This window comes from Rhincodon typus, chromosome 45 (assembly GCF_021869965.1).
Source record: "Rhincodon typus isolate 14 chromosome 45, sRhiTyp1.1, whole genome shotgun sequence".
Taxonomy (NCBI): domain Eukaryota; kingdom Metazoa; phylum Chordata; class Chondrichthyes; order Orectolobiformes; family Rhincodontidae; genus Rhincodon; species Rhincodon typus.
In genome coordinates, this window is record NC_063376.1 from 5143798 (window position 1) to 5167264 (window position 23467).

General features: G+C 43.0%; 1 protein-coding gene across 1 annotated transcript in view; it reads right to left on the reverse strand.

The window, feature by feature from the left end:
- The window catches only part of LOC109921060 (GRB10-interacting GYF protein 2-like), a 49512-nt gene that overhangs the window by 25419 nt on the left and 626 nt on the right, over positions 1 to 23467 (reverse strand). Inside the window, exons 2-14 of the mRNA XM_048620038.1 lie at positions 21083 to 21123; positions 20031 to 20204; positions 18050 to 18267; positions 16265 to 16400; positions 14969 to 15163; positions 12035 to 12192; positions 11332 to 11494; positions 10695 to 10861; positions 8850 to 8954; positions 8132 to 8229; positions 6020 to 6127; positions 1257 to 1357; positions 96 to 184 (exon numbers count right to left, since the gene is read on the reverse strand). Coding sequence (XP_048475995.1) covers positions 96 to 184; positions 1257 to 1357; positions 6020 to 6127; positions 8132 to 8229; positions 8850 to 8954; positions 10695 to 10861; positions 11332 to 11494; positions 12035 to 12192; positions 14969 to 15163; positions 16265 to 16400; positions 18050 to 18267; positions 20031 to 20204; positions 21083 to 21123 — 1753 coding nt within the window. The remainder of the gene's footprint in view (positions 1 to 95; positions 185 to 1256; positions 1358 to 6019; positions 6128 to 8131; positions 8230 to 8849; positions 8955 to 10694; positions 10862 to 11331; positions 11495 to 12034; positions 12193 to 14968; positions 15164 to 16264; positions 16401 to 18049; positions 18268 to 20030; positions 20205 to 21082; positions 21124 to 23467) is intronic.

The window sequence follows — 23467 nt, forward strand, 5'->3', positions numbered from 1 at the left end:
GACTCCACAAATGTGTTGGAACGTTCTCCTCGCATTAAAACAGGATGCATCTACTCTGTGGAGCCATCAAAAACAAAACAACACCAAGGTCTTACTTTTGTAGCTTTCTCTCGCTCTAGTTTTTGAATTTGTTCCAGCAGTGGACCCTGAGATGCTGAATCCCACAAGCTCCCTGCATCACAACCTGGAACAGAAAGTGCACGCATTTTTAAAAGTAAAACACCAGAGTCTCCAAAGCTCAACATTAATTAACAAGAGTGCATCAAAAACAGGCAATCTAAATTGACAATCTAAATGCCTTCCCCCCAGCTCTGCCATTACACACACACCTGACCTGAAGAGGTGACCTGTACACTGGCCAGGGGTTCATCCTGTTTCATCACTGGTGTGGACTATCCTGAATTAGCCAGATTCATGAGACTACAGTGGAACAGGATCCTTCTGGCATGGACTTGATGGGCTGAATGGCCCGTAAGCAATGCTCCCTGTAAGTTGCACAAATGCACAGCTGTGCAGCACCTCACTAAAAGCACATTCCAACATGCTCCGTTGCATGACTTCGACTCGGTTTAAATATACTGCTCAGACTCGTCAGAAGTCCATGCAGTAACCACAAAAATTAGCAGGAACTTTGCCCACAACTGAATGACTCCTTCAGTGTCATAATGACCATGAATCTTTTTCATTCATTCATTATTAAGGCGGAGGCAAATAGGTTCTGCTTAGGCAAAGGAATTGAAGGTCATCAGGGGAGATGAGAACATGGAATGCAAAATGAAACAGATCAGCCATGGTCTTACTGAACAGCACAGCAGACTTGTTCTTCCCTTAAATAGGTGGCACAAAGCCCAATACACAGCACATGACACTAAGGGCCTACAGAGATGAATGTCGGCCACGATTATGGGAAACATTAAGACGAAACTCAGAATGACAAGCTGGCAATGTAGCAACAAAAAAAAAAAACACCACTGCCAGTCACTAAAAACACCATCACTGGCCCTGCTTGCCTGCAAGGACTAGGAGCCAAGCAGGAATTCAAGCCTACACAGAGGCAGAGGTGAAAATTTGAGAAGGAAGAGAGGATGCACATTTTACAAAGCAAAATGTGATGCAATTTGATTTGAAAATATTTATTCAAAATTAGTGCACATCATCCAACAAACCAGTCCATTGCATAACTTCAGCTGCTGAGCACTAGCCTCGATAGCACCAAACGCCACTCAAAACCTCATGAAATGTGAGTGGATCCTCACCCGAGGGCTGTGAAGCAGAAGTTGGAAGGTCCCACAGAGACCCGGTTTCAGGCACTGACATGGATCTGTTGATAGCAGGAATCAAATTTTGCTCTGCGCACCTGTGAAATGGGGGACAAAAACGAAGGTGAATTTTCAATGCTTCTTGGTTTTTTCGGGTGGGCACATGGTCACTATTAGATAAATAAAACATGTGGCACTGGAAGAAGTCCAAGCCATTGTTCATTCTTGCTTTTGGAATGAACAGAATACTATATGATCAGGGTCACTGCTTGAAGATGACTTAACAAGTCAAATTGCAATTCTCAGCACTCAAATCTGGGATGGTGTTTCACAATTCCACTCCAATCAGTGGTCGGGAAACCCCACTCAAGGGCCCAGAGAGAAAGCAAAGCAGCCACCCACTCTCACAGCTCTGGTGAAACATTAGCCAAATCCAAGAAATATTTTCAGGTCATGGAGTGCAGTTAACAAATCTTTGATCATCTATTCCACATCAATATAATTGCCCATTCAAATTACCCTCCTTTGTCACAACTCACGTGAGCTTCCATCAAATTCTGTTGACTCCAATTGTATAAATGGAAGGGTGCCAGCAGATTGGGATAATACCATTTTTGAGCAAGATTTAAAAAGTATATTTCTCTCTGGGTCTCACTTAAAAAATCTGTCCCTACCTTTTATTCACTGGGTTTGTAACAACTTAAAAATTCACCCATATATTCTGCGCATTATGTCATATATACATTTATATCAAAGCTCTCTTTACATTCATTAAATAAGGAGCCAAGAAATGAATAAATGAGAGGAGCTGGCAAGGTGAAAACCAGAAGTAGGAAGATCGATGGCAGAACAGTGCGGGTCTCGGGAGCAGTGGCAGCAAGGTGGCAAACAGCAGCAGGAGCAGAAAGGTACCAGAAGCAAAGACTGGTGCTGGACTTGGGTGGGACTCAGGAGTGGCAGCAATGAGGTTACAAAGAGCAATAAGAAGCTGATTGACTATTGGAAAACTTGTAGGGGTACTTGAGAGCGGTAGTGATAAGGTTAAAAGCAGCAGTGAGAGCAGAGAGGTCCCAGGAGCAGACAGACAAGTGGTGGAATGACTTTAAAATCGAAGTAGGACATGACATGGAAGCAGATAACTAACTGATAGGTATTTCTAGTGTCTCGGAACTGGATATTAATTTAGGCTGTAAAATGTAAAACTTCCCATAGATAATTAATATTTGACAACTTCAACACTAAATTTCTTCATTAGATAGAGTTGATGAGGTCTGGTTGTTGGTCAAACAAACAAGAAACAAACTTCTAAGCTGTACTAATGTAAAAATATGGATAAAATGAGCAACAGCTCATTTATTCTAATTAATGAAGAAACATCTGGGGAGTTCAGGCCCATGATGTGCACATCCTGCACTACATGGGAATTAAGAAATGCTTCTGGATGACATGTGCAGACATTACCTCTGACTGGAACAGCTATAGGTATATCTTAGCACAGTACTTTGCTTCCCAGTTGTTAGGGTCGAGGCTTTCACAGAACGGCTGCAGGGCATCCTGAAAGAGGAGGGTGAACAGACAGAGGCTGTGCTCCATAATGGGACCAATGGCATAGGTAAAAAAAGAGAAATGAGGTCCTGCAAGCAGACTTTGGGGAGTTAGGTCAGAAACGGATACCTTTAGATTTCTGGATTACTCTTACTGCAGGAGGGATTGCTTTAGATTCCTAAAGCATTAGGGTCATTTTGGGGAAGCGGGACCTGTATAAATTGGATGAGTTACATCTGAGTATGATTGGAACCAACGTCTTCCATTGTGCGCGTGCATGTTGGGAGGTACTTTTAACAGGTGTGGAAGGCAGAGGAAACATACACGCCTTGTGAATAGAGTGGCAACGTCGCTGGTCTGCTAATTTAGAACTGCAGGCTGGGGACATGGGTTCAAATCTATTGTAGTAACTTGGGGGAATGAGTGTTTTGGGTGGCACAGTGGTTAGCACTGCTGCCTGACAGCAGCAGGAACCTGGGTTTAATTCCACCCTCAGGCGACTGTCCGTGTGGAGTTTGCATATTCTCCCTGTGTCTGTGTGGGTTTCCTCTGGGTGCTCCGGTTTCCTCCAACAGTCCAAAGATGTGTAGGTTAGATGGATTGGCCATGTGAAATTGCCCATAGTGTTCAGGGATGCGTAGATTAGTTGGTTCGTAAGTGGACGGGTCTAGGTGGGATACTCTGAGGGTCAGTGTGGACTTGTTGGGCCGAAGGGCCTGTTTTTACATTGTAAGGATTCTATAAGAAGAGATTTAGTAGGAAAGTTAAGTGCTGAGAACGCACGGGAAAGCATCGGCAGATAGAATAGAGAGTTCACAGCAGACCAGGCAGCAGAGGGGCAGGAAAGTTGACGTTTCAGATCAGGACACTTCGTCAGAAATGCAGAGGGGGAAGGGAGCTCGGAAATAAATTAGAGACAGGAGGGGTGGGGCTGGGGAAGGTAGGTGGGATGGTGATAGGTGAGTGCAGGTAGGCAGTGGGGGAGATTGGTCAGTGGGATGGGTGGGGCGGATAGGTGGGAAGGGATGATGGACAGATTGTGTCATGTCAATGAGGTGGGGATGAGAGGGAGGCTTGGGCATGGGATGAGACCAGGGGTGGGGAGATTTTAAAACTGGTGAATTCCATAGTTTTAAAAATCATCCCTGGCCTTATCCCATGCCCAAGCCTCCCTCTCATCCCCGCCTCATTGACATGATGACCTGTCCATCTTCTCTCCCACCTGTCCGCCCCACCCATCCCACTGACCAATCCCCACCACTCCCTACCTGCACTCACCTATCACCATCCCACCTACCTTCCCCAGCCCCACCCCTCCTCTCTCTAATTTACTTACAAGCTCCCTTCCCCCTCCCCATTTCTGAAGAAGGGTGCCGACCCGAAACATCAACTTTCCTGCTCCTCTGATGCTGCCTGGCCTGCTCTGTTCCTCCAGCTCCATACCGTGCTGCCGCTGACTCCAGCATCTGCAGTTCTTGCTATCTCTAGAACAGAGGGTTTTTGTTTTAAAATACATAAATTGCAAGAAAGAACTTGATTAGGAATAAGGCCTATTAGGGACTACTGAAGCAATCTTTGTGTGGACCTAAAAACATTGGCACTGTCCTTAATAGTGTCAGTCTTCATAACGGAAAAGGATGATGCAGGTGATAGAGTCATACAGCACAGAAACAGACCCTTCAGCCTAACTCGTCCATGCTGACCTGGTTTCCCAAACTGAACTAGTCCCATTTGCCTGTGTTTGGTCCATATTCCCCCCCCAAACCTTTCCTATCCGCATATTCGTCCAAATATCTTTTAAATGTTGTAACTGTACCCACCTCTGGCAGCTCATTCGACATATGCACCAGCCTGTGTGAAAAAGATGCCCCTTCAAGCCCTTCTCCTCTCACCTTAAACCTGTGCCTCTATTTTGGACTCCACTATACTGGGGAAAACACATTGACTATTTACCTTATCAATATCCCCATATGATTTTATAAACCTCTATAAGGTCATCCCTCAGCCTCCTATGCTCCAGCGAGAAAAAATTCCAGCTTACCATTGTCACTCAAACCTTCCAGTCAGTAGTATCCTTGTAAACCTTTTTTGCACCATTTCCAGTTTTATTACATCTTTTCTATAGCAGGGCCAGAATTATATGCAGTACTCCAAATGTAGCCGTACCAATGTCTTGTACAGCTATAGCATGACAAACCAACTCCTGTACTCAATGCTCTGACTGATTAAGGCAAGAGTGCCAACGCCCAATCTCAATCATAACTAATTGATCAAGCATTAACTGCACCTTTCAGAAGAGAGTTCTAAACTTATATTTGATGTGGGGCAAGGGTTTCCTAATTTCTTTTTTTTTAAAAAAACGTTCATAAATTAGAACCAACTCTATGTCACTGAGTCCTAGACCAGTTAACCAGGGGAAGCTGCTTCTCTCTATCTTGCCTTCAGTTTCCCTCAATATCTTGAACTTTGATCAAATGCACCCATCATCTTCAAATTTCAGGGAATACAATGCTAATTTAAAAATTCAACCAGGTGAATGAACATAGTAAATCACAACTTTTATATTTGCCTCCTTTTACTTTCATCTCTCAGAACACACATGCCTGCACACTCAGTGGAAAATCAAGCAGAACCATAGAGTCAAGTCAGTCCAACAAAATTCTTCACAATAGTCTTTTGATAGAAGAGAAAGGAATCATCAAGTCAACAGGCACTTCCAGTCTATTATGGACACAGCACTATTGTCTAATGGCAGTACACCTTTAAGATACAGGCGCATGATATCACTTCCAAGCTTGTGACCTGAAAATAGAAAAGTCTCAGACTCCATCTTGGCTTAGGTCACTTGAAGCATTCTACTTATGGCAAATGAATAGCTTTGGATCCTTCAGTACCACATTACCCATGTTCCTAGTTTATGCCGTAACACAAGCATTGATGATTCAAATTCATAGCTTGCTGGAGGCCAAATACAATCAGGTGCCAAACTAATCTTAGTAAATGTTTAGTTTATGTTGATGGATTAAGAATATCACACAGGCAACAGTTTATACATGAAGTGCAAATTACTGCTGTATATCACATTGTTGCTGTCAAGTGCAGCAAAACCAGAATTTTCTAACTTTAATTTAATCTATGATTATTTGAATGTCAAACAGAACAGTTAGTGCAACTATTCCACAATGTGGTGTTTGTAGGAGGGTAAATACCATTACCTTGATTTGAGGGCCTGGATCTGCTGCAGGAACACCACAAGTTGCTGCTGTTGCTGGGGTGTCATGTTTGCCTTCTGCTGCAGTGCACACTGCACTAGTTGCTGCCGGCTACAAAGACAAGGAGGTCATTACAAATTTTGTATTCAGCTGTGGAACGTTCGTTTCTGTACCTATGAATGAGAGTGGCTGCCTAACTCCCTGGAAACACACACCCGAGGCACAAGCAGACACTGAGGGGCTAGGCATACACCACAATTAGTGGTGGAGTAAAGCTTCCTTTGCCTAGTCCAAACTTGCACTCTCTGAAGAGCAGTGCCTCCACCACTACTCTGTACTGTTGTCAGGTGATCATTTCTCAACTCCAGTCACCCAACATAGCCTCTGGCAAATTACCAAATAACAGAGTTAGAAGCTTCACACTGTGGGCAATAGGCAAGGGACAGAATCCACCCAAGTCTGATTCAAGTCAAGACATCTTAGGCCCCGGTCTTTAAGTACATAATCCGACAACAAACCCACATCAGAAACAGACACGGGGTTGAGTAATTAGAATATTTTTGAGAATGGCAAAAGTGGGGTTACAACATTAGTTCTGGAGTTCTGAAATTCAATTCAGCAAACCTGCTAACACATGGGCTGGCTAGAGAATAACCAATCAGCCATGAGCGCCATTGAGGGGCTGTAAAATCCTGACTGCTTCCCTCAGGGAAGAGATCTTATCATCTCTGTTCAGAGAGGCCTATATGGTGACTCCAATCCCAAAACTGTGTGGTGGGTTTAGGGCAGACAGATCAAACATAGCAGCAAAATGAGACCAGATAACACTGGATACTTCAATGGCTGGCCACGAGAAAGGGTCTGGGGTGGACTGGGGACTTGAAATCTTTATATCTCTAGGCCAAAAGCAGACAGTGTATTTACCAGCTGAGGAATAAAATATTTCACTGCTCTGCATTCAGTTGCACTTCAGGCAAAACACTGTCAGTACTCAAGCCCAGGCCTCAGGCTGAAGGTGAGGCAGCGAGGAAATTTGTAAATAACGCCAAGTATTTTGCTGACATCAAGGAGGTTGCATGCTACACCAGATGTGGTCCTGAGTCAGGGGTTCTGTATGTAAATGTATCTGTGGTAAGCAAAGTTGACAACTGCCCACTGAACCAAATTCCCTGAGTCACGTAAGTAAATGACTGATCTTACACCTGATTCAATAGAACCAAGCAAAAATCTAAAGCCAATTCAGAAAATCTGGGAATAATGTAACAACTGATGTTTAAGGCTCTCTTTGCATGTGTGGATGGACCAATCTGTTTCATTTCAAGTGAACAGATCTTCAATGGCAACATGTACAGTAGTGTTAGTCTATAGAAAGCACAATTGCTCTAATAAACCTGGAAAACCATAGTTCAGAACCAGGTCAAACAGCCAAGAACGAAGCTTCTCTCTTTTCCACAAATACAGGTTACTAAGTGAATCCAGATCCAGTCACAGTGGGCCCTCCTCGCTCACACCACAATTTCCTAAGCATCTCAGAGACCACATAAATGCATCATGGGAGAAATAATTAGATGACATTAGTGCAGAAGAAAGCTGAAGTCCATCTCTGTCAGCCCGTGATTTGCCTTAACTTGGGCATGCTACAGGAAGCTAATAGAGCAAAAGGTGTTCCATTACTCAATGTTAACACCACACATACCAGCCAACACAAAGGATTCGTGAAAGGTTGGATTGAACAGTGCAAAGACCACAGCAGCAAATGACTTGATGTCATTATGTAGCAGTGGCAGAAGAGTTTTAACTTGGGCCAAGAATCATCTACTGTAGCTGGAAAACAAAACACCAGGATGCCACTTAGAAGCATAGGCTCGGAGCTCATCTGCGAGGCCTGAAAAGGCACTTTGGGCCAGGTTTAGATCAGTACAGACTCTCTATGGATTAACCTAGCATCATCCCCATCTCAAGTGGATGCCCTGAATTTAAAGTAATATTGTCAAACCATTGCAATAACATCGCTGGTGTCACACTGCGGTGGGGAAGTAAACGGCTAGATGAAAGATATCGCAGGTCTAGGGGTGTCTTATAGTCCACAGAGTTCAAGATACCCACACTTCTTACCTGTTTATGAGTTGCAGAAATTGCTGGTACTGAAGCTGATGGTACAAGGCAGCTGCCAACTCCCGCTGCTTTTTCAGTCTCCCCTGGTCCATATCGCCCTACCAAGACCAAACAAACTCCATTTGAAAAAAATAAACTCCGAGCTCTCCGCCTTTCGAACCAACATGCGCTTTGAAAAACCCAATTCTGCAAATAGATTGCTCGGTCACCTTTACATTTAGGTTTTACCACAGGCAAATATTTGTACTGGTTAGTCTTGTGAGACACCTGTGAAATGCAGATAGGGAGAAAAATAGAATGAAAAAGTGGCAGACTATATTAAAGGCTGAAACTTTACAAATAAAATTCAAACTAAAGGTCTTTATCTGAAACTATCAATTTGCTAACTTACTGGCCAACTGGGAGCACTGACGGGCGGAAGATTGTCAAGTAAGCTCATTCAAGGGTCAGGGAAGAGATCATGGCATTGGAATTCTGTTGGTTCCAATCTGGATTGCTGTCCAGGCATAGCCCACATAGACACACACCTTATTTGGTCACTGGACACTGCCACCAGCGACAATGGTACTGGTTCGATTTGCACGTCCTTATTTAACATAAAATGGCAGAGGGTGGATATTATTTCAAGAGGATACATTAGTGATTTCATTTTGAGTCTTGGATAGTACTCCCTGTCACATACTGATGTCTAATTTTACAGCCAATGTGTGCCTCCTACCTGCTGACATAAAGTAGCATTTTCAGCAGGGCTGTGAGGAGACCACAATTCCACTTGTCCGTTCTCTTGGTTGCTTGGTTGATGGCTTACAGAGTAAGGGACAAGCTGTTAAGAAAGGGAGGATAAGGACCCCCAAAAAATTACTGTCAACTTTACTCCTAATGCGAAGAATGCAACTGTCAAGTGGCAACCTTAAAAACAACAATCAGCTACCAGAACGATAGAAATGTCAAGTGATTAGAATGATAATTATGATGCTGCAGTCCACAGGGGCATTAGCACATCAGACCATTGATTTGGGCAAAGGATAGCCCAACCCTCCAAGGGAGGTGGTTACCATTGGTTATGCACTCACTGAGGCAAGGGGGGCGTAGCAAAGAGAAATACAATTATGAGATTACACTGCGAATACACTCTTCACGCGAGGGTGCCACTGAACAACTTAAAAAAGGTATGTAGTTAGCTGAAAAGCACCAAGCAGTCTGGTGGCTATTAAAAATGCTATAAAAATGCAAATCATTTCACTGTAGGGGACCAGTTGCTTGAACTGCCAAGATTAAACAGAATAAGGTGGGGCACACTGGGCAGAAACTCAAAGGGAGGAGACAAGAATGTCAACCTGCTCACAAACAATGTTACTAAACGATTTTTAATATTCAACAATCTAACCCAGCATGCTTTGTCAACAAGGCTGAGAACAAATGGTTCTGAAATCTGACACCCACTGCATATGTGTGGCCAACAAACCAAACCATTGCAACAATTAGACAATCATGGTTTGTGCCACAACTTCAGTATTTTATGTACAATCTGTATCTCAACTAGTTCCCTCAGTCTAAACCATGGAATGGCTCCACAAATTCACAGTATCAGCAATTCAAGAAAAAGGATAAGAGAGAAATCACTATTATGTCTTCACTTAAATCAAGTTGGTGAAATATGCTGACGAGAGAGAACTCTCAGCCACCCATGTCAAAAATTAGCCACAATGAAATTCATGGCTGTTTTTCCACAAAATTCCATCTCCCACTTAAGGGACACAGAAATTGGTAGTCACGCTGATGCCTAGCTTGTTTTGTTTCTATCTCCAACAGGAAACAAATCATCAACTTGTTAAATAAAGGGGAAAATGAATACACCAGTTTATGTTTCTGAATGCAGCACTGGTATCAGTCAACCTAGAAATCATTTCACTCCATAGGTCTGCTCCCCACATTTACAAGTATTCTACAAAAAAGTAGATTATAGCTTGGAGATAGCTCTGACCTCAGACCATGGTGCAGAATGCTACTGAATCAGAACCTGAAAATTCAATTCTGCGCCCTATATTTTTCTGGGGGTATCTGCTGCCCGAGGAGACTACAACATTAGTTGGGAACTGATTGGGGCTGTCATCAAATTATCATTGCATTGGTCCCAAATGCTCAAGTGCCTGCAAGTTGGCCACTCATCACTGCACAGAGAGTTGAGAGCTCAGCTGAACAGCACTGAACGGGAGACATATTTTGGCAATGTTAAGAGGAAGTGGCTCAGAAAGGGTCCACCATTGCAAGTTATGCACGTGGAGAACCTGGCTCAAGTCAGTGCAGCGATAGGGGAGGCAAAACAAAAAGAGAGGGAGTGGTGGGGCATTACCACTCACCTTCTCCCCTCCACTGACCCCATTACAATGTAATCTTGCAGAAGAAGAGTATCTGCATGTCCAAGTTGTGCATACAGATAGCATACAGGGCATGACAAAAGAGTGTGTAAAAAAGGAATGTGGACTTTAGACTAAGCTCACTACACTCAACATCTCTCTCTTCCCCAAGGAGAATCAAATCCCAGCAAGGAATGCTTACTTACCAGCAATGGTGGAGGAGAGGGGCCAGGAGCAAAAGGCACTCTTCCCCACATCTTAATCACATCCCCCAGAGGCTGGAAGCCCTCATCACAACCCCGTTTAACCAAGAGAGACATGGGAAAATATCCAGCTTGGAACCAGTCAGCCATTTCCTGCGTTGTAAACGGACCTGATAAAAAGTTAACATTCAGTAGTTTTAGGCTTCCCCGAATTGGAGAAAAGACAAGCAATTAAGTTTCTGCCCCACTGTTAAGCCAGACAACTAATTTGTGTAGGGGAGAGGAGAGAAAGCGTCCCAGATTTGCAATATCAGTCAGGTGAACAGTCTTTCGAAGGCATATTACACACATTGTCCAGACTTTCATTTAGTACCAGGGTAATCATCAAAAGCAGTGACCTTGCCAGACACTTTCTACGTTGCTTCAGAAGGTTTGATGCCAATCACAGCAAGACTATAGACTCCCTGAGTGAGGATAACAAAACCCGGACAGGTTGGAAATCAGGCATGCAACTTTGTAGCCTGTGCAGTTGGATGGTCTAGAAAGTGACTTGAATGCTCATCTTGTTACCACACCAAGAACCGCACCAAGATACTCCCTCTTTCTTTTTAAAATGGCCCACTTCCACTCAGTTTCTTACCTTGGATCTCTCCCTGCGGATCCTTATAGAACCATTTCATGGCTGCCTCATGTGAGAGGGGTAAGGCAGCAGCAGCTCGGTTCCTCTGATCTTGCATCATCTCCACGAATCGTTCATCGTCCAGGGAGTTGTCGTGTAGCGACGCCACCATTTTCTCAGCCTCCTGTCACACAGTGATTGCAGAAAAGTCACATCAACATTGAGAGATGCTGGCACTGCTTATTTGAGGACCAGCTTTACATTTTAGAAATCGGGCTCAATTTTTCAGGAACGAAGAAAAGGGGCAACACTCTTGCGCTTAGGAACATTGACCCACATCGAAAAGTTCAGCAACCCTCCAGGGAAATAAATACTTTGTATTGCTGTATGGAAATTGGCTGCTGAGTTATCTGCATCACTATTAGGGCTACTTTCAAAATTACTTCATTAGCTGTAAAGCATTTTGGGATGTCCTGAGGTTGGGAAAGGCACTATATAAATGCAAGTCTTCCCTTTATTACAAGCTCCACTTTGGAGAGTCCACAGTCAAGGAAGATCCTTTTGACTAAAGTATCAGCAAGAATTTGAGACCTTAAATTTTAGAAATCCATCTACTGGAGCAGGTAAAAGGCAGCCTGCAATTGAACCATCATTTGCAGCTTCCTGGATTTTCTACCTGGAAAGAACAAGCCGGTTGTGCAAAGTGTCCAACCCTCTTCCTCACCTGTTCAAAACGTTTCATCCCGTCGTCGTCGTCATTGTCCACTGGTGCGAATTCGGCAACGGTGCTGGGATAGGGAGGAGAAGAGGAAGGCGAGGACGATGATAATGTGGACACTGTTGCAGGGCTTAGCTGAGCAGGTTGGCCCAGATTCACAGCATCTGTGTGGGAAGCAAAACACGACCAAGTGAAACAAAAAGGTCAGAACTCAGAACAGTTTATTTCCCCAAAGGAAAGGGAGAGTGAAGAAAAATAGCAATTAAAGGACAAAAATGCTGGATAACAACACCTAAAAGATGACAGACAAATGGTCTGGGTTATCTCTTATATAATAAGGTGTAGAGCTGGATAAACACAGCAGGCCAAGCAGCATCTGAGGAGCAGGAAACCTGATGTTTCGTGCCTAGACCCTTCTTCAGAAACGTCAGCTTTCCTGCTCCTCTGATGCTTCATGGCCTGCTGTGTTCATCCAGCTCTACACCTTGTTATCTCGGATTCTCCAGAATCTGCAGTTCCTACTATCTCTGGGTTATCTCTAGGTTTGTTCCACTTTTCATAAACAGGTCGCACCTGAAATGCCCTTTCTAGCTACCAGTCTTATGTATTTCCAGTATTTTCTGCTTTCATTTCCAATTTCCAGGGTTTTTTTCTGCACCTCAATAATAAATGAAGGCCTATCAGCAAAGCCATTCTTACTCCGCTCCTATAGCTGGCTAAAGATTGTGTTGGTAGAACCACATTTAAAAGAAAACATTTTAGAAGTTGCTAGGATATAGGGAAAGAGTAGGCGAGTAACGGTAACTGGAAAGCATCCAAATAGTCTGTGCAAATTTAATGGCTGAACAGCCCCCCTTTCTGCACTATATTATTTTATGCTTTCATGAAAACTGCTAACAACTTCTACACCGTTCCACCCAATCTAGCTATCATTCTCTTCAACAAGTGGTGCGATTTACTAAAATTGTCAATTAAAATATTCTCATTTTAACAAACTGGAAATTTAAAACAAAGGAAAAAATTCCTTCAGAACAGAGGCTGGACAATGGGTCTGCTACATTTGGGTTTATATGCCCAAGGGCTGGAGCCCACTAGGCTGGTTATAGTGGCTACTGGCTGAAAATGCCTTGAGACACCAAGTGATCATAGAAGTTGCAATATAAATACAGGCGGTTTCCTTTTTAAATCGGCCCACACAGTTGAGCTGACATTGTAATGTAGGACTGAGGGAGTGTTGTACTCCCAAAAGAAGAGTCTTTGTGACCAATATTTTAGGCAATAAGTACATACATGAATAATGTTTTTAGAAGGGTTGTGAAATTAAAGCCAGTCCTCGAGAACTACCAATACTAACAATGTCTCCAGTGGCCGCTGGCCATAGTTCTGAAATCAGCAGCAAACAGCTGTCCTGTGCTATCTATTTCTTGACAGTTTAAATGACAGTACAGCTATTATGATTAAAAAATCCAGGGGATTGTTCCCACCAAACCCACTCTCAAAACGGTCATGAAGTAGATGGAAAATTCAGGATCACTGGGGCAAAAGTCAGGAAGCAACTCTTGCATGCAATACATTTAATAACCAAGGAACTCTTGGCTGAAAGTTGGGATCAATACCTGTATGTATACAATGTGCCTCTGAACTGCCTCCTCCAGTGGATGTTAAACGTTCCAACAGGAGACAGAGATTCTATTTGTACCCTGCCCAATGTTACTCTCTCAAGATAACCAACCTGCCATTTCATTGCTGTAGTGACATTTCCCGTTACAGCTGTGACTACTCTTTAAAAAACTATTTCATTGGTTTTGAAATACTTTGGGACATCCTGTGGCTGTGAAAGATGTTCAATAAATGCATGTCTTCCTCTCTAGATAACCGTCAGTGCAGGGACTGTTTGAAATGTGCCAATATCATATAAGTATTTACAACACCATGCTGATCTTCTCCAAGGTCCAGTTAGGCATGCAAATACTGGTGTGGAAAGTTAAGCCCAACGCATTCAAAAAACATTCGAGTCATAGGGTCAGAGCCACAGGAGCACAAAAGAAAGCCAGTTAGTCCATCTAGTCCATGCTGGCACCCTATAGAGCGATACAGAATTTTTAGATTATACTGAACAGATCACTAAATGTTTCACAATTGACTGATCCCCTGTGAGGACACAATTATCAGCTCTTCCTCAAGAGATGGGGAAGGGGCCTGGGGAGTATCACAGCTCTTGCTGTTGTGACAAAAGTACTCAAAACTAGGAATATGCATATGGGGGTGCTGTTACATGCTTTGTGTGTCTGGAGATTCCCGTATTCTCAAGATGTTAGTGTGCTGCCTGGAATCAAGCCAATACTTTGACAAATTGGGAGAACTGAAAAGCTGCTGAAAGGTAAAAGGAATGGTGGTTCTTGAAGTGACTGGATATATATTTAAACATATAAGACACAAAATCAGACGCAAGATACAAAATTCCCTCCAATCCTTTTGCAAGCTGTGTGTTGCACACTGTGGTCCCCTCAAGGTGGCTGCATGACTTTGCTGCATACATTTTGAAAGAAAACTGTGCGTGGCCCATCTGTTGCTGACTGCTATGGAGCCATCCAACCATACAGCTTAGAGGGGGCAAACTGCAGACAATATGTATTATCTCCAATACAGTAGATTTTCAATGGTAACTAAAAAGTGTGTATGCGTTGAGAGGATGAATGAACTCCACGTCAGTTTTTGCATTCTTTTGCGCATCAACCAAATCCAGTTGATAACAGAAATAGAAAATACTATACATTATTAAAATCTGAAAGAAGGAATGTTCAATGGTGAGCGGGCGTACACAGATTGAATAATGGTACAGGACTGCACATTTCCAGACTGATTACATTAGGTGTAAAGCTCTGCAGGTTGCCCTTACATGGACTTCGATAACAATTAGTCATTATCAGAATTTCATACCATCAGCAGGTTTGCTCTGTCCTTGAGCATCTGATGCAGAGTCTGCCATGTCAGGTTCTGCCCTGTGCGCACTGGGTTCACACTCTTCTGGTACCGTGAGAAACACCTCCTGGGCCTGTGACTCTGATGGAGAGGATGACGAGCATGATGGCGATATTTTGCCATTGCAGACCTCAGCTGGAAGATCTGTTTTGTCTATTGTGAAGACAGAAGTTATTCAGGAGCGAGATCCTTGAGGGCTGGCAGTCACATGGATTAAATTTGAAGAGCTCCACAAAATGGAGAGGGAGAAAAGTGAAATCACTGCCTCAAGCAGTCCTTGATCATTTGTCAATTTGCAACACGGATGAATGTATGAGGGAGACAGCAAAAGCAATACTGTAACTGGACTAGCTACCCGCACCTGGAGTACTGTATACAGTTCTGGTCACTCCACTATAGGAAGGATGTTATTAAACTGGAAAGGGTGCAAAAAATATTTACAAAAAACTGTTACTGAAACTGGAAATAAGGAGAGGCTGGATAAGCTGGGACGTTTCTCCCTGGAGAGTAGGGTGTTGAGGGGTGAACTTATCCAGATTTATTAAATCAGGAGGGGCACGGGCAGGGTAAACAGCCAAAGTTTTTCCCCCTTAGGAACGGGGAGTCCAGAACCAGAGGGCATGGGTTTAAGGTGAGAGGGGCACGGATGAGTTAGTAAAGGATGTTTCTGTGCAGTAAGACTATAACTCCAAGTTAGCAATGAGCTGTGATGGGACTTCTGCTTAAAGATGAAAGTCAGGGGTTATGACAGCTCAATTGTTAGATTACCATTTCATCTCACCCATCTGGTCACCCGGAGAAGCTTAGAGTACTGTTCAGTGCAAAGGAAATCTATTCCTTGTACTGCCACTTGGTGCCCTCAGCACCCTTCAACACTGCAATCTGGAGCGCAAATTTATTCTTTCTGTTTGGCCCTGTAGGGCCAGGCACCTTGCTGTAAATCAATACATTTACTGCTCACTTGGTTATCAGGGCTGCTCCAGTGCAGTCCTATTTGCACTATCACCCCCCTCAACGGTTGGGCTTGACATTCATCTGTCTCCACGGTTTCCCTCACCCCCCTACTCCATGCCGTCAAGTGCTTGCATTTGGCTCAAGTGAGTAGCAGGGGCAAGGTAAGATGGAGGGAGAAAAACTTGAGTTGCTTGCAGTGAGAAAATATTGAGGTACAGTGAATCCTGAGTACGAACTGAATTGTTGTTATCTGTAACACTGACGCTAGATGCTAGCACTAACACGTATTAGTCTGGTTACCTGCATCCTCATTTTCGGTCCTATCAGGCTCTTTATAGAATTCCATATCATATTCATTTTCAGGTCGTTCATCCAACTCATCTACTCCTCGAAATTCCAGCTCCTGCTCTTCAGGAATTGGTTCTTTGGAACCTTTCTGTTTAACACAGCAATTAAGAATCAGCTAGGAAAACAACACAAGAAACTAGATGGGTGCTCAGCAGAAAGCTGCAAGAAATACATTAAACAGAAATTACAGAACAGAAACAGGTGATTAGGCCCAGTAGGTGAGAGCTGGTGTTTGCACTGTACATGGGACAGTTCCATCTTAACTCATCTCTTTTTATTTTCTTCATATATGAGCACTAGCTTCCCTTTAAAGTGTGCTGATGCTACTTGCCTCAACTAACTTGCAAAGTAATAAGTGCTTTATTAATACTTTACTTAGAGCATCACAGAGCCTGACAAATAAACAGGAGGCCAGTCAGACCCTCTGATTTGCATTTTAACTCCATCCAAACAGATGGGTTCTGCAATACCGAATGTCCTTGCCTAATATAATTCCTTGGTCCTGAGATTTTCAGACTTCCAGGCGAAATGTTGGGGAAGACTTTCAGATTTCTGCTCCCTTCCAAATGAGGAAGGGATTCCTGAAGGCTCTAATCTGATGTTTCTGTCCTCCCTCGTTCTGGAGTTCTCCCACCAAAGAAAATAGCTTCTTCCCATTAATGCAATCAATTCCAATCAGAATCTCATTTTCTTCGATCTTCTAAAGGAATAGAGAGAGTCCGCAGGCATACAAATTAAGAGCAGGAGGCGGCCTTTTGAGATTGCTGTCTCTTTGATCAGTTGCAACATACCTTTACAATTAAATCCTATTAGCCCCACTATCGATATGGTGAACTTTTTGCCCTCTCACTTAAAGACCAAAAGACCCTGATGTGACTTAAACTCTGCATTGGATCTAGCACACCTCAGCTCAACACACTGGCACATATCAGTTGGTCCTGGACAAGGGAAGGTTAAAGGTGTGCAAATTAAATACGGCTCCAGTGCACACGTGCAAAAATGGCACTGGGTGAGCGCAAGACAGGAGTCAACTGTAAAGTCAGTCCATTAATTTCTATCCACCCCTAACTGCTTGGGCAAGCCACTGAGAGATAATAGCGTATTGAGAATGTCACTATACAAGCAAATCAAAGGCCTAAACTGCTTAATGAACTTGGGACACTGATTCAAATTCCATCAAGACAGGTGATGGGATTTAAATTCAACTAATAAATCTGGAATTGAAAATGACCCAGGTAATGTTCTGGGACCTGGTCTCAAATCCCACCATGGCAGATGGTAGGATATAAATTCAATAGAAATGGAGAATTAGGAGTCTAATGATGATTATAGAATGACTGTGGATTGGTGTAAAAATTCATTTGGTTGGCTCTGTGATTTCAGGAAGAAAATCTGCCATCCTTACCTAAGCTACACAATCTTACCTACATATTACCCGAGACCCACATCAACATGGTGGACTCTGAAAGGGATGGACAATAAATCCAAGACCAACACCCCATGAATGAATATAAAACAAAATCATAGCGCCCGTGGGAAAATACACCAGTAAAACTCAGGGCCACCAGATTTAAAGGGAGGGGTGTGGAGGTCTCATTCAACAGAAATAATTACACATTTGTCTATTCAAACCCTAGACGGCTGAGAAAACATTGCCTACAGCACATGCACAAAAACACATCTGCAAAGTACATCTAGTCCTCTGTCATCCCACTTGAAGGGTTAAACGTTCTGTACCTTTAATGACATGAAAGCTCCAGATGAATCAAATGTCCCCATTTCCTCTTCTGCATCTTCTAGGCACCACTCGGGTAAATTATCCTTCTCATCCTCGTAGCTTCCACTACCTGTTCTGCCCCTTCTGTAGGTACGCTCCTCATCTCGTTCCCGGAAGTCAAAGTCAAACCGCCGCCGCCGATCAGCATGGTCCCTCCAGCCTGCCGAGCGAGGACCATCTGGAATAATGGACAAGGTTCAGAGTGGAGACACACACACACAATGGCATGGACATATATCAGCTTTTCAATTGAGAAAAAGTACAAAGACCTCATGGTATCCAGTGCCAGTTTCTAGCATTACAGTTGATACAGTAGAAATCAATGCAGAAAAATATCCTGCAAGTTTGTCCCATCAAATCCCCGGATGGGTTTATATACAGAACAGCTCATATACAGTTTAAAGCTTGCTCTTCTTCTGCATATTAGCCAAGATAGAAGTATCTATTGTACCTACAAAACATCTCCCCTTTGAAGTAACTTCAAAGTCAAATTTCAAACCATATGACGACTAATGATAGAGCCGATGGAGAAGGTCCAAACTAATTTCCTCTGGGCACCCAGCCAAAAGGCAGAGGGCACTTTACTCATCACATCAACTTTCTTTGGCTGCACCTTCCAACCTGTGACTTCTGCTGCCATTAAGTTCGCCTTGGAAGTCTGACACTACCGTGATTTGGAACTAAATTCACTGGTTTCTTTACTGTTGCTGGGTCAGAACTCTGGAACTCCCTCCCTACAGCATCATGGATGTAGCAGCACAAGACTGCAGTTCACAGCCACAGCCTTAGGGGCCATAAAAAGCTTTTGTTTTCCTTCCCAATGTTGACCATATTCTCCATTTAATCAAAAACTTAAAAACTGCAAGTTTACAGGGACCTTTGTTTCCTATCATTCAATCACGACTCAATCCTTCTTGGTTCCATAGGGCACCAAAATCAAAAGACCTGACTAAATCTCAAGTTAGACATGCTTACTTTCTTACCCGTAGTCACGCCATTGACTACATAATCAAATATGCTCTTTATTCAGGTATGGCCTCCTTTCACAAAGCCACAAACTTTCAATGCTATGCAAATCAGTTCTGGGCAACTGACTTCATCACCTGGTCTACATTCCAACAATTTCCAGTGAAATCCTTTGTCAGTCCCCAGTACTATCCACTTTTGTTACAGATGCTGAATACTTAATTGCCTCAAGAACTTTGGTGTCTGTTCTTCATTCATATATTTTAATTCACTCCAAGGTTATTTAAACCTGAAGCACCAATTCTGTACAGACAGATGGCTTTATTATGCTGTTACTGCCCCAACATTTAACCAAAGGATACATTTAACATATATTAGCCATTTCCACATCTTTGTGACCATAATTCCCTGTACAGAAAAGTCAGTGACTTCAAACCTTTGCAGCTTTTCCTTCATTGCTACTGTACTTAGATTTCTTATTGTCTTTACTTTCCAGTTATTATTAAATTGAAAGCAGTTTAACCAGCTCTTTTACATTCTCGAGTTTGTCTTCATAATTCTTAGTACTGTGCTTCAAACAAATGCACTTAGAATGTCTTCACTTTACTGTTAATAGTTTTAATCACTTTCAAATCCTCCAGAAAAGTCTTTGTCATTCACAATTCCTATTAAAACTTCTGGTTACACAGATCATTGCCTCCCCCTCCATTATTTCAAAGTATGTTTCAGCTATGTCAGTTTAGTACCTGTCTGTACATTTCCTAATGACTGTCTTTAAGAAATTTAACAGCCAGGTGTTTTTACTCTTTCCTTACCTTAAGGTCATGACCTATAATTACAGCCCTCTGCCCATCCTAGTCCTTAATTCGACTGTGAATCCTGCTATAAAAATTTCCTTACTATTGCTACGTCAATCACTGCAAAAGGTACTTGAAAAACACTTGGCACAAGTTGGAAATAGGCCTTCTGGCGTACCTGGACTCGGGGGCCGCCACCTCTCGCCTTCTCTTCTTGCTCCGGCTGTCCTCCAGCCTCCGTCTTCCTCTTCACCATTTTGTTCTTCTCGAATGGCTCGCCAATTCTCGCTGTCGGAACGTGCAAAATCCTGCTTGCGTGACGTGGGAGCTACTTCCTCAAACCCTACCCGTACTTAAAGGAAAGAGGAGGAGAAAAGGAAGAAGGAGGAGGAGGAGGAAGAAAAGGAGAAGAAATATTGGGGGGAAAAGGGAAAGAAGATAAAGTCAGACTTTTAATCCCATTTGTTGAAGTAGCAGGCAGGTGGAAGCTTGGGTCATTTCTACAGACAGAGCACAGGTATTCTACAAAGTAGTCACCCGGCCTGTGTTTCGTCTTCCAATGTACTGTACCAGGTTTCTTGATATCAAGTAGTGAATCAAATCAGCTGACAACTGGCACCTGTGATGGTGGGAATCTCAATCAAAATGGATTGCCCACTCAGCACGTGCGGCGGAGGATGGCTACAAATGCATGTTTTTTTTACATATTAATGCACAGGGCTCCTTTTATCATTGTTAATAGGGATGTTTGTGGAGGCTCCTCCAATTAGTTGTTTACCTATCCATCACTGATCATGACTGATTAGCATATCAATCATCACAACAAGCTAGGCAATCACTATTAATGTCTTTGTTGCCTGCGAGGTGGATAGGGAAGAATCACTCTCTAAAACCTCTGCTGCTTTTGAGCATCCATCTACTGGAAAGCTGTCAGCCGACAGCCGAGGGGCTCCTGCCTTAAGAATGGCCAATGGGACTTTTAACTAGCCCAACTAGACTTCTAACTTGCTTAGCCAACGTTCTAACTTGTTCAGCCAAAGGGTTTGCATTTAACTTTAACACTGAAATTTCAAGAACCATTATGTACAGAAGACATTGAATATTAGACATTGATCTAATTCAGAAAACAAGTCTCCCCAATAGTACATAAAATTTCTTATCAACTTGTAAAAACATAGTCTCAGAGGGGATGCAAAATGAAACTTATTTCCTCAATAGTTCAAACCATACCTCCATCTCTACGTCCAGGTTTTTCAAATCTTCTGTCACCTCTGTGGAATACAAAGAATTTGGAGTTGGAAAACAAATATCCAAAGCAGAGAATTACTAAGAATAAAAAAACTGCCTTATGATTGGTTAGCACTGCCTGCCATACTCGAGCTCTCAGCCAGCCGTACTAGTATGGAACTACCACATACTGTGGTGAGAGCTTTGGAACTTCCCATAGAATCCCTAGTGTGGAAACAGGCCGTTCAGCCCAACAAGTCCATGCTGACCCTGAGCCATCCCACCCAGACCCATCCTGCTATAAACCACCTAATCTACACATCCCTGAACACTATGAGCAATTCAGCATGGCCAATCCACCTAGCCTGCACATCTTTGGACTGTGGGAAGAAACCAGAGCACCCGGAGGAAACCCATGCAGACACGGATAATGTGTAAACTCCACACAGACAGTCACCCAAGGGTGGAAATGAACCTTGCTTGGTCCCTGGCACTGTGAGGCAGCAGTGCTAACCACTGAGCCACTGTGCTGCCCTTCAATTTATATGCACAACTTTGAATGTTATTTGTTAAGAGTTTGGGTTTCTGTTTTATTTGGACTTAGTAACTGGTGGATTTTCTATGTCTGAAGTTAATCATTAACTTTGAACTATTTCTGCAGCCAGGGTAATTTCTTTCAAAAGCAGCTTTTGAGTACTGGCTTAACAGTAATTTTTTTTAGCACTGCTAATGGACTTGTTTATTTCAGATTGTTTTGCAATCCTGCAAGGTAAATAATGAAGCCTCAAGGTATGTGAAAATAAAACAAAGAACTGCGGATGCTGAAGATTTGAAAATCAAATTGGTGGGGAAACTCAGCAGGTCTGGCAGCATGTGTGAGAGGAAAGCAGAATTAACATTTTAAGTTCAGTGACTGTTCATCAGAACTGTTAGCACCTAGGACAAAAGAAAAGCTGAATAAGTGATAAGAACAGCTAAGAGCAGGGAAAATACGTTAGCTGTGCTAGATGCAACCTGTAGAATTTGATAATGGGCCTTGCAGTATGCGGGAACAGGCGACTGTGCTAAAAGCAACCCATGTACGACTGGGCGTGAGGTAGGGTTTTAAAAAACGTGGAAAGATGGAATCAGATTCTAAAGTTATTGAATTGATGTTGAGTCCTGGAGGTTGTAGCAGAAAATGAGATGTTGTTCTTTGAGTCTGCGCTGAGGCTCAATGGAACACTGCACTAGGCCTGCAATGGAAATGTTAGCATGGTAACATGGCGTGTTGAAGTAGCAGGCAGGTGGAAGCTCGGGGTCATTTCTACAGACAGAGCACAGGTGTTCTACAAAGCAGTCACCCAGCCTGTGTTTCGTCTTCCAATGTACTGTACTAGGTTTCTTGATATCAAGTAGTGAATCAAATCAGCTGATGACTGGCACCTATGATGGTGGGAATCTCAATCAAAATAGATTGCCCATGCAGCACGTGTGGCAGAGGATGGCTAAAAATGCATCAGTTTTTTTTTCACATACTAATGCACAGGGTTCCTTTTATCATTGTTAATAGGGATGCTTGTGGAGGCTCCTCTAATTAGTTGTTTACCTATCCATGGCCGATCATGACTGATTAGCTGATCTCAATCATCACAACAAGCTAGGCAATCACTATTAGTGTCTTTGTTGCTTGCGAGGTGGACAGGGAAGAATCACCCACTAAAACCTCTGCTTTTAAGCATCCATCTACTGGAAAGCAGTCAGCTGACAGCCAGAGGGCCTATAGCTGGCCAAAGCCTTAATTAGGCTCTTGCCTTAAGAATGGCCAATGGGATGGAGTGCTGAAGGTCTGCTGAGACCAGGGAATGACACCAATGCTAGACTCAGATCTTTAAGGGAAGGAAATCAGAAAATGCAAGCAACATATGCTTTTCTAGAAACCAGTGAAGCAACAACAGGATTAATGGATTTGAGTTCTGTGCAGTTATTTCATTTTGTGCCTGAACCAATTCCCACTTCACCATTTAGAGTTTCAAGACGTCATCCAGTGCCTCTGTATCCAAGTTGTCGCATTTATGATAATGGTGTAACAATTAAAATGTTCCTCAGGAATTGATTAATTCTGCGGGTTAGTTTATTTAAAACAGAAAAGCACATATGCAGTCACAATTGCATGTACAAGTTACAAACCCTCAGTAGACAAACTGCCAGGCAGAATCGCAACACTATAAACACAGGACGTGGAGCACTTAAAAGGTGAATTCTCTTAAAGGCAAGGTACACTTACAACACAACAGTCAGTTAGAAAGTTCGTGGCATCAGATTCTTTCTCCTGATATTATTCATATCTCCTTACATTAAGCCTGTACAGCAGCTGCCATGCAAGCATAATCTCATAGCGCAGCTGAT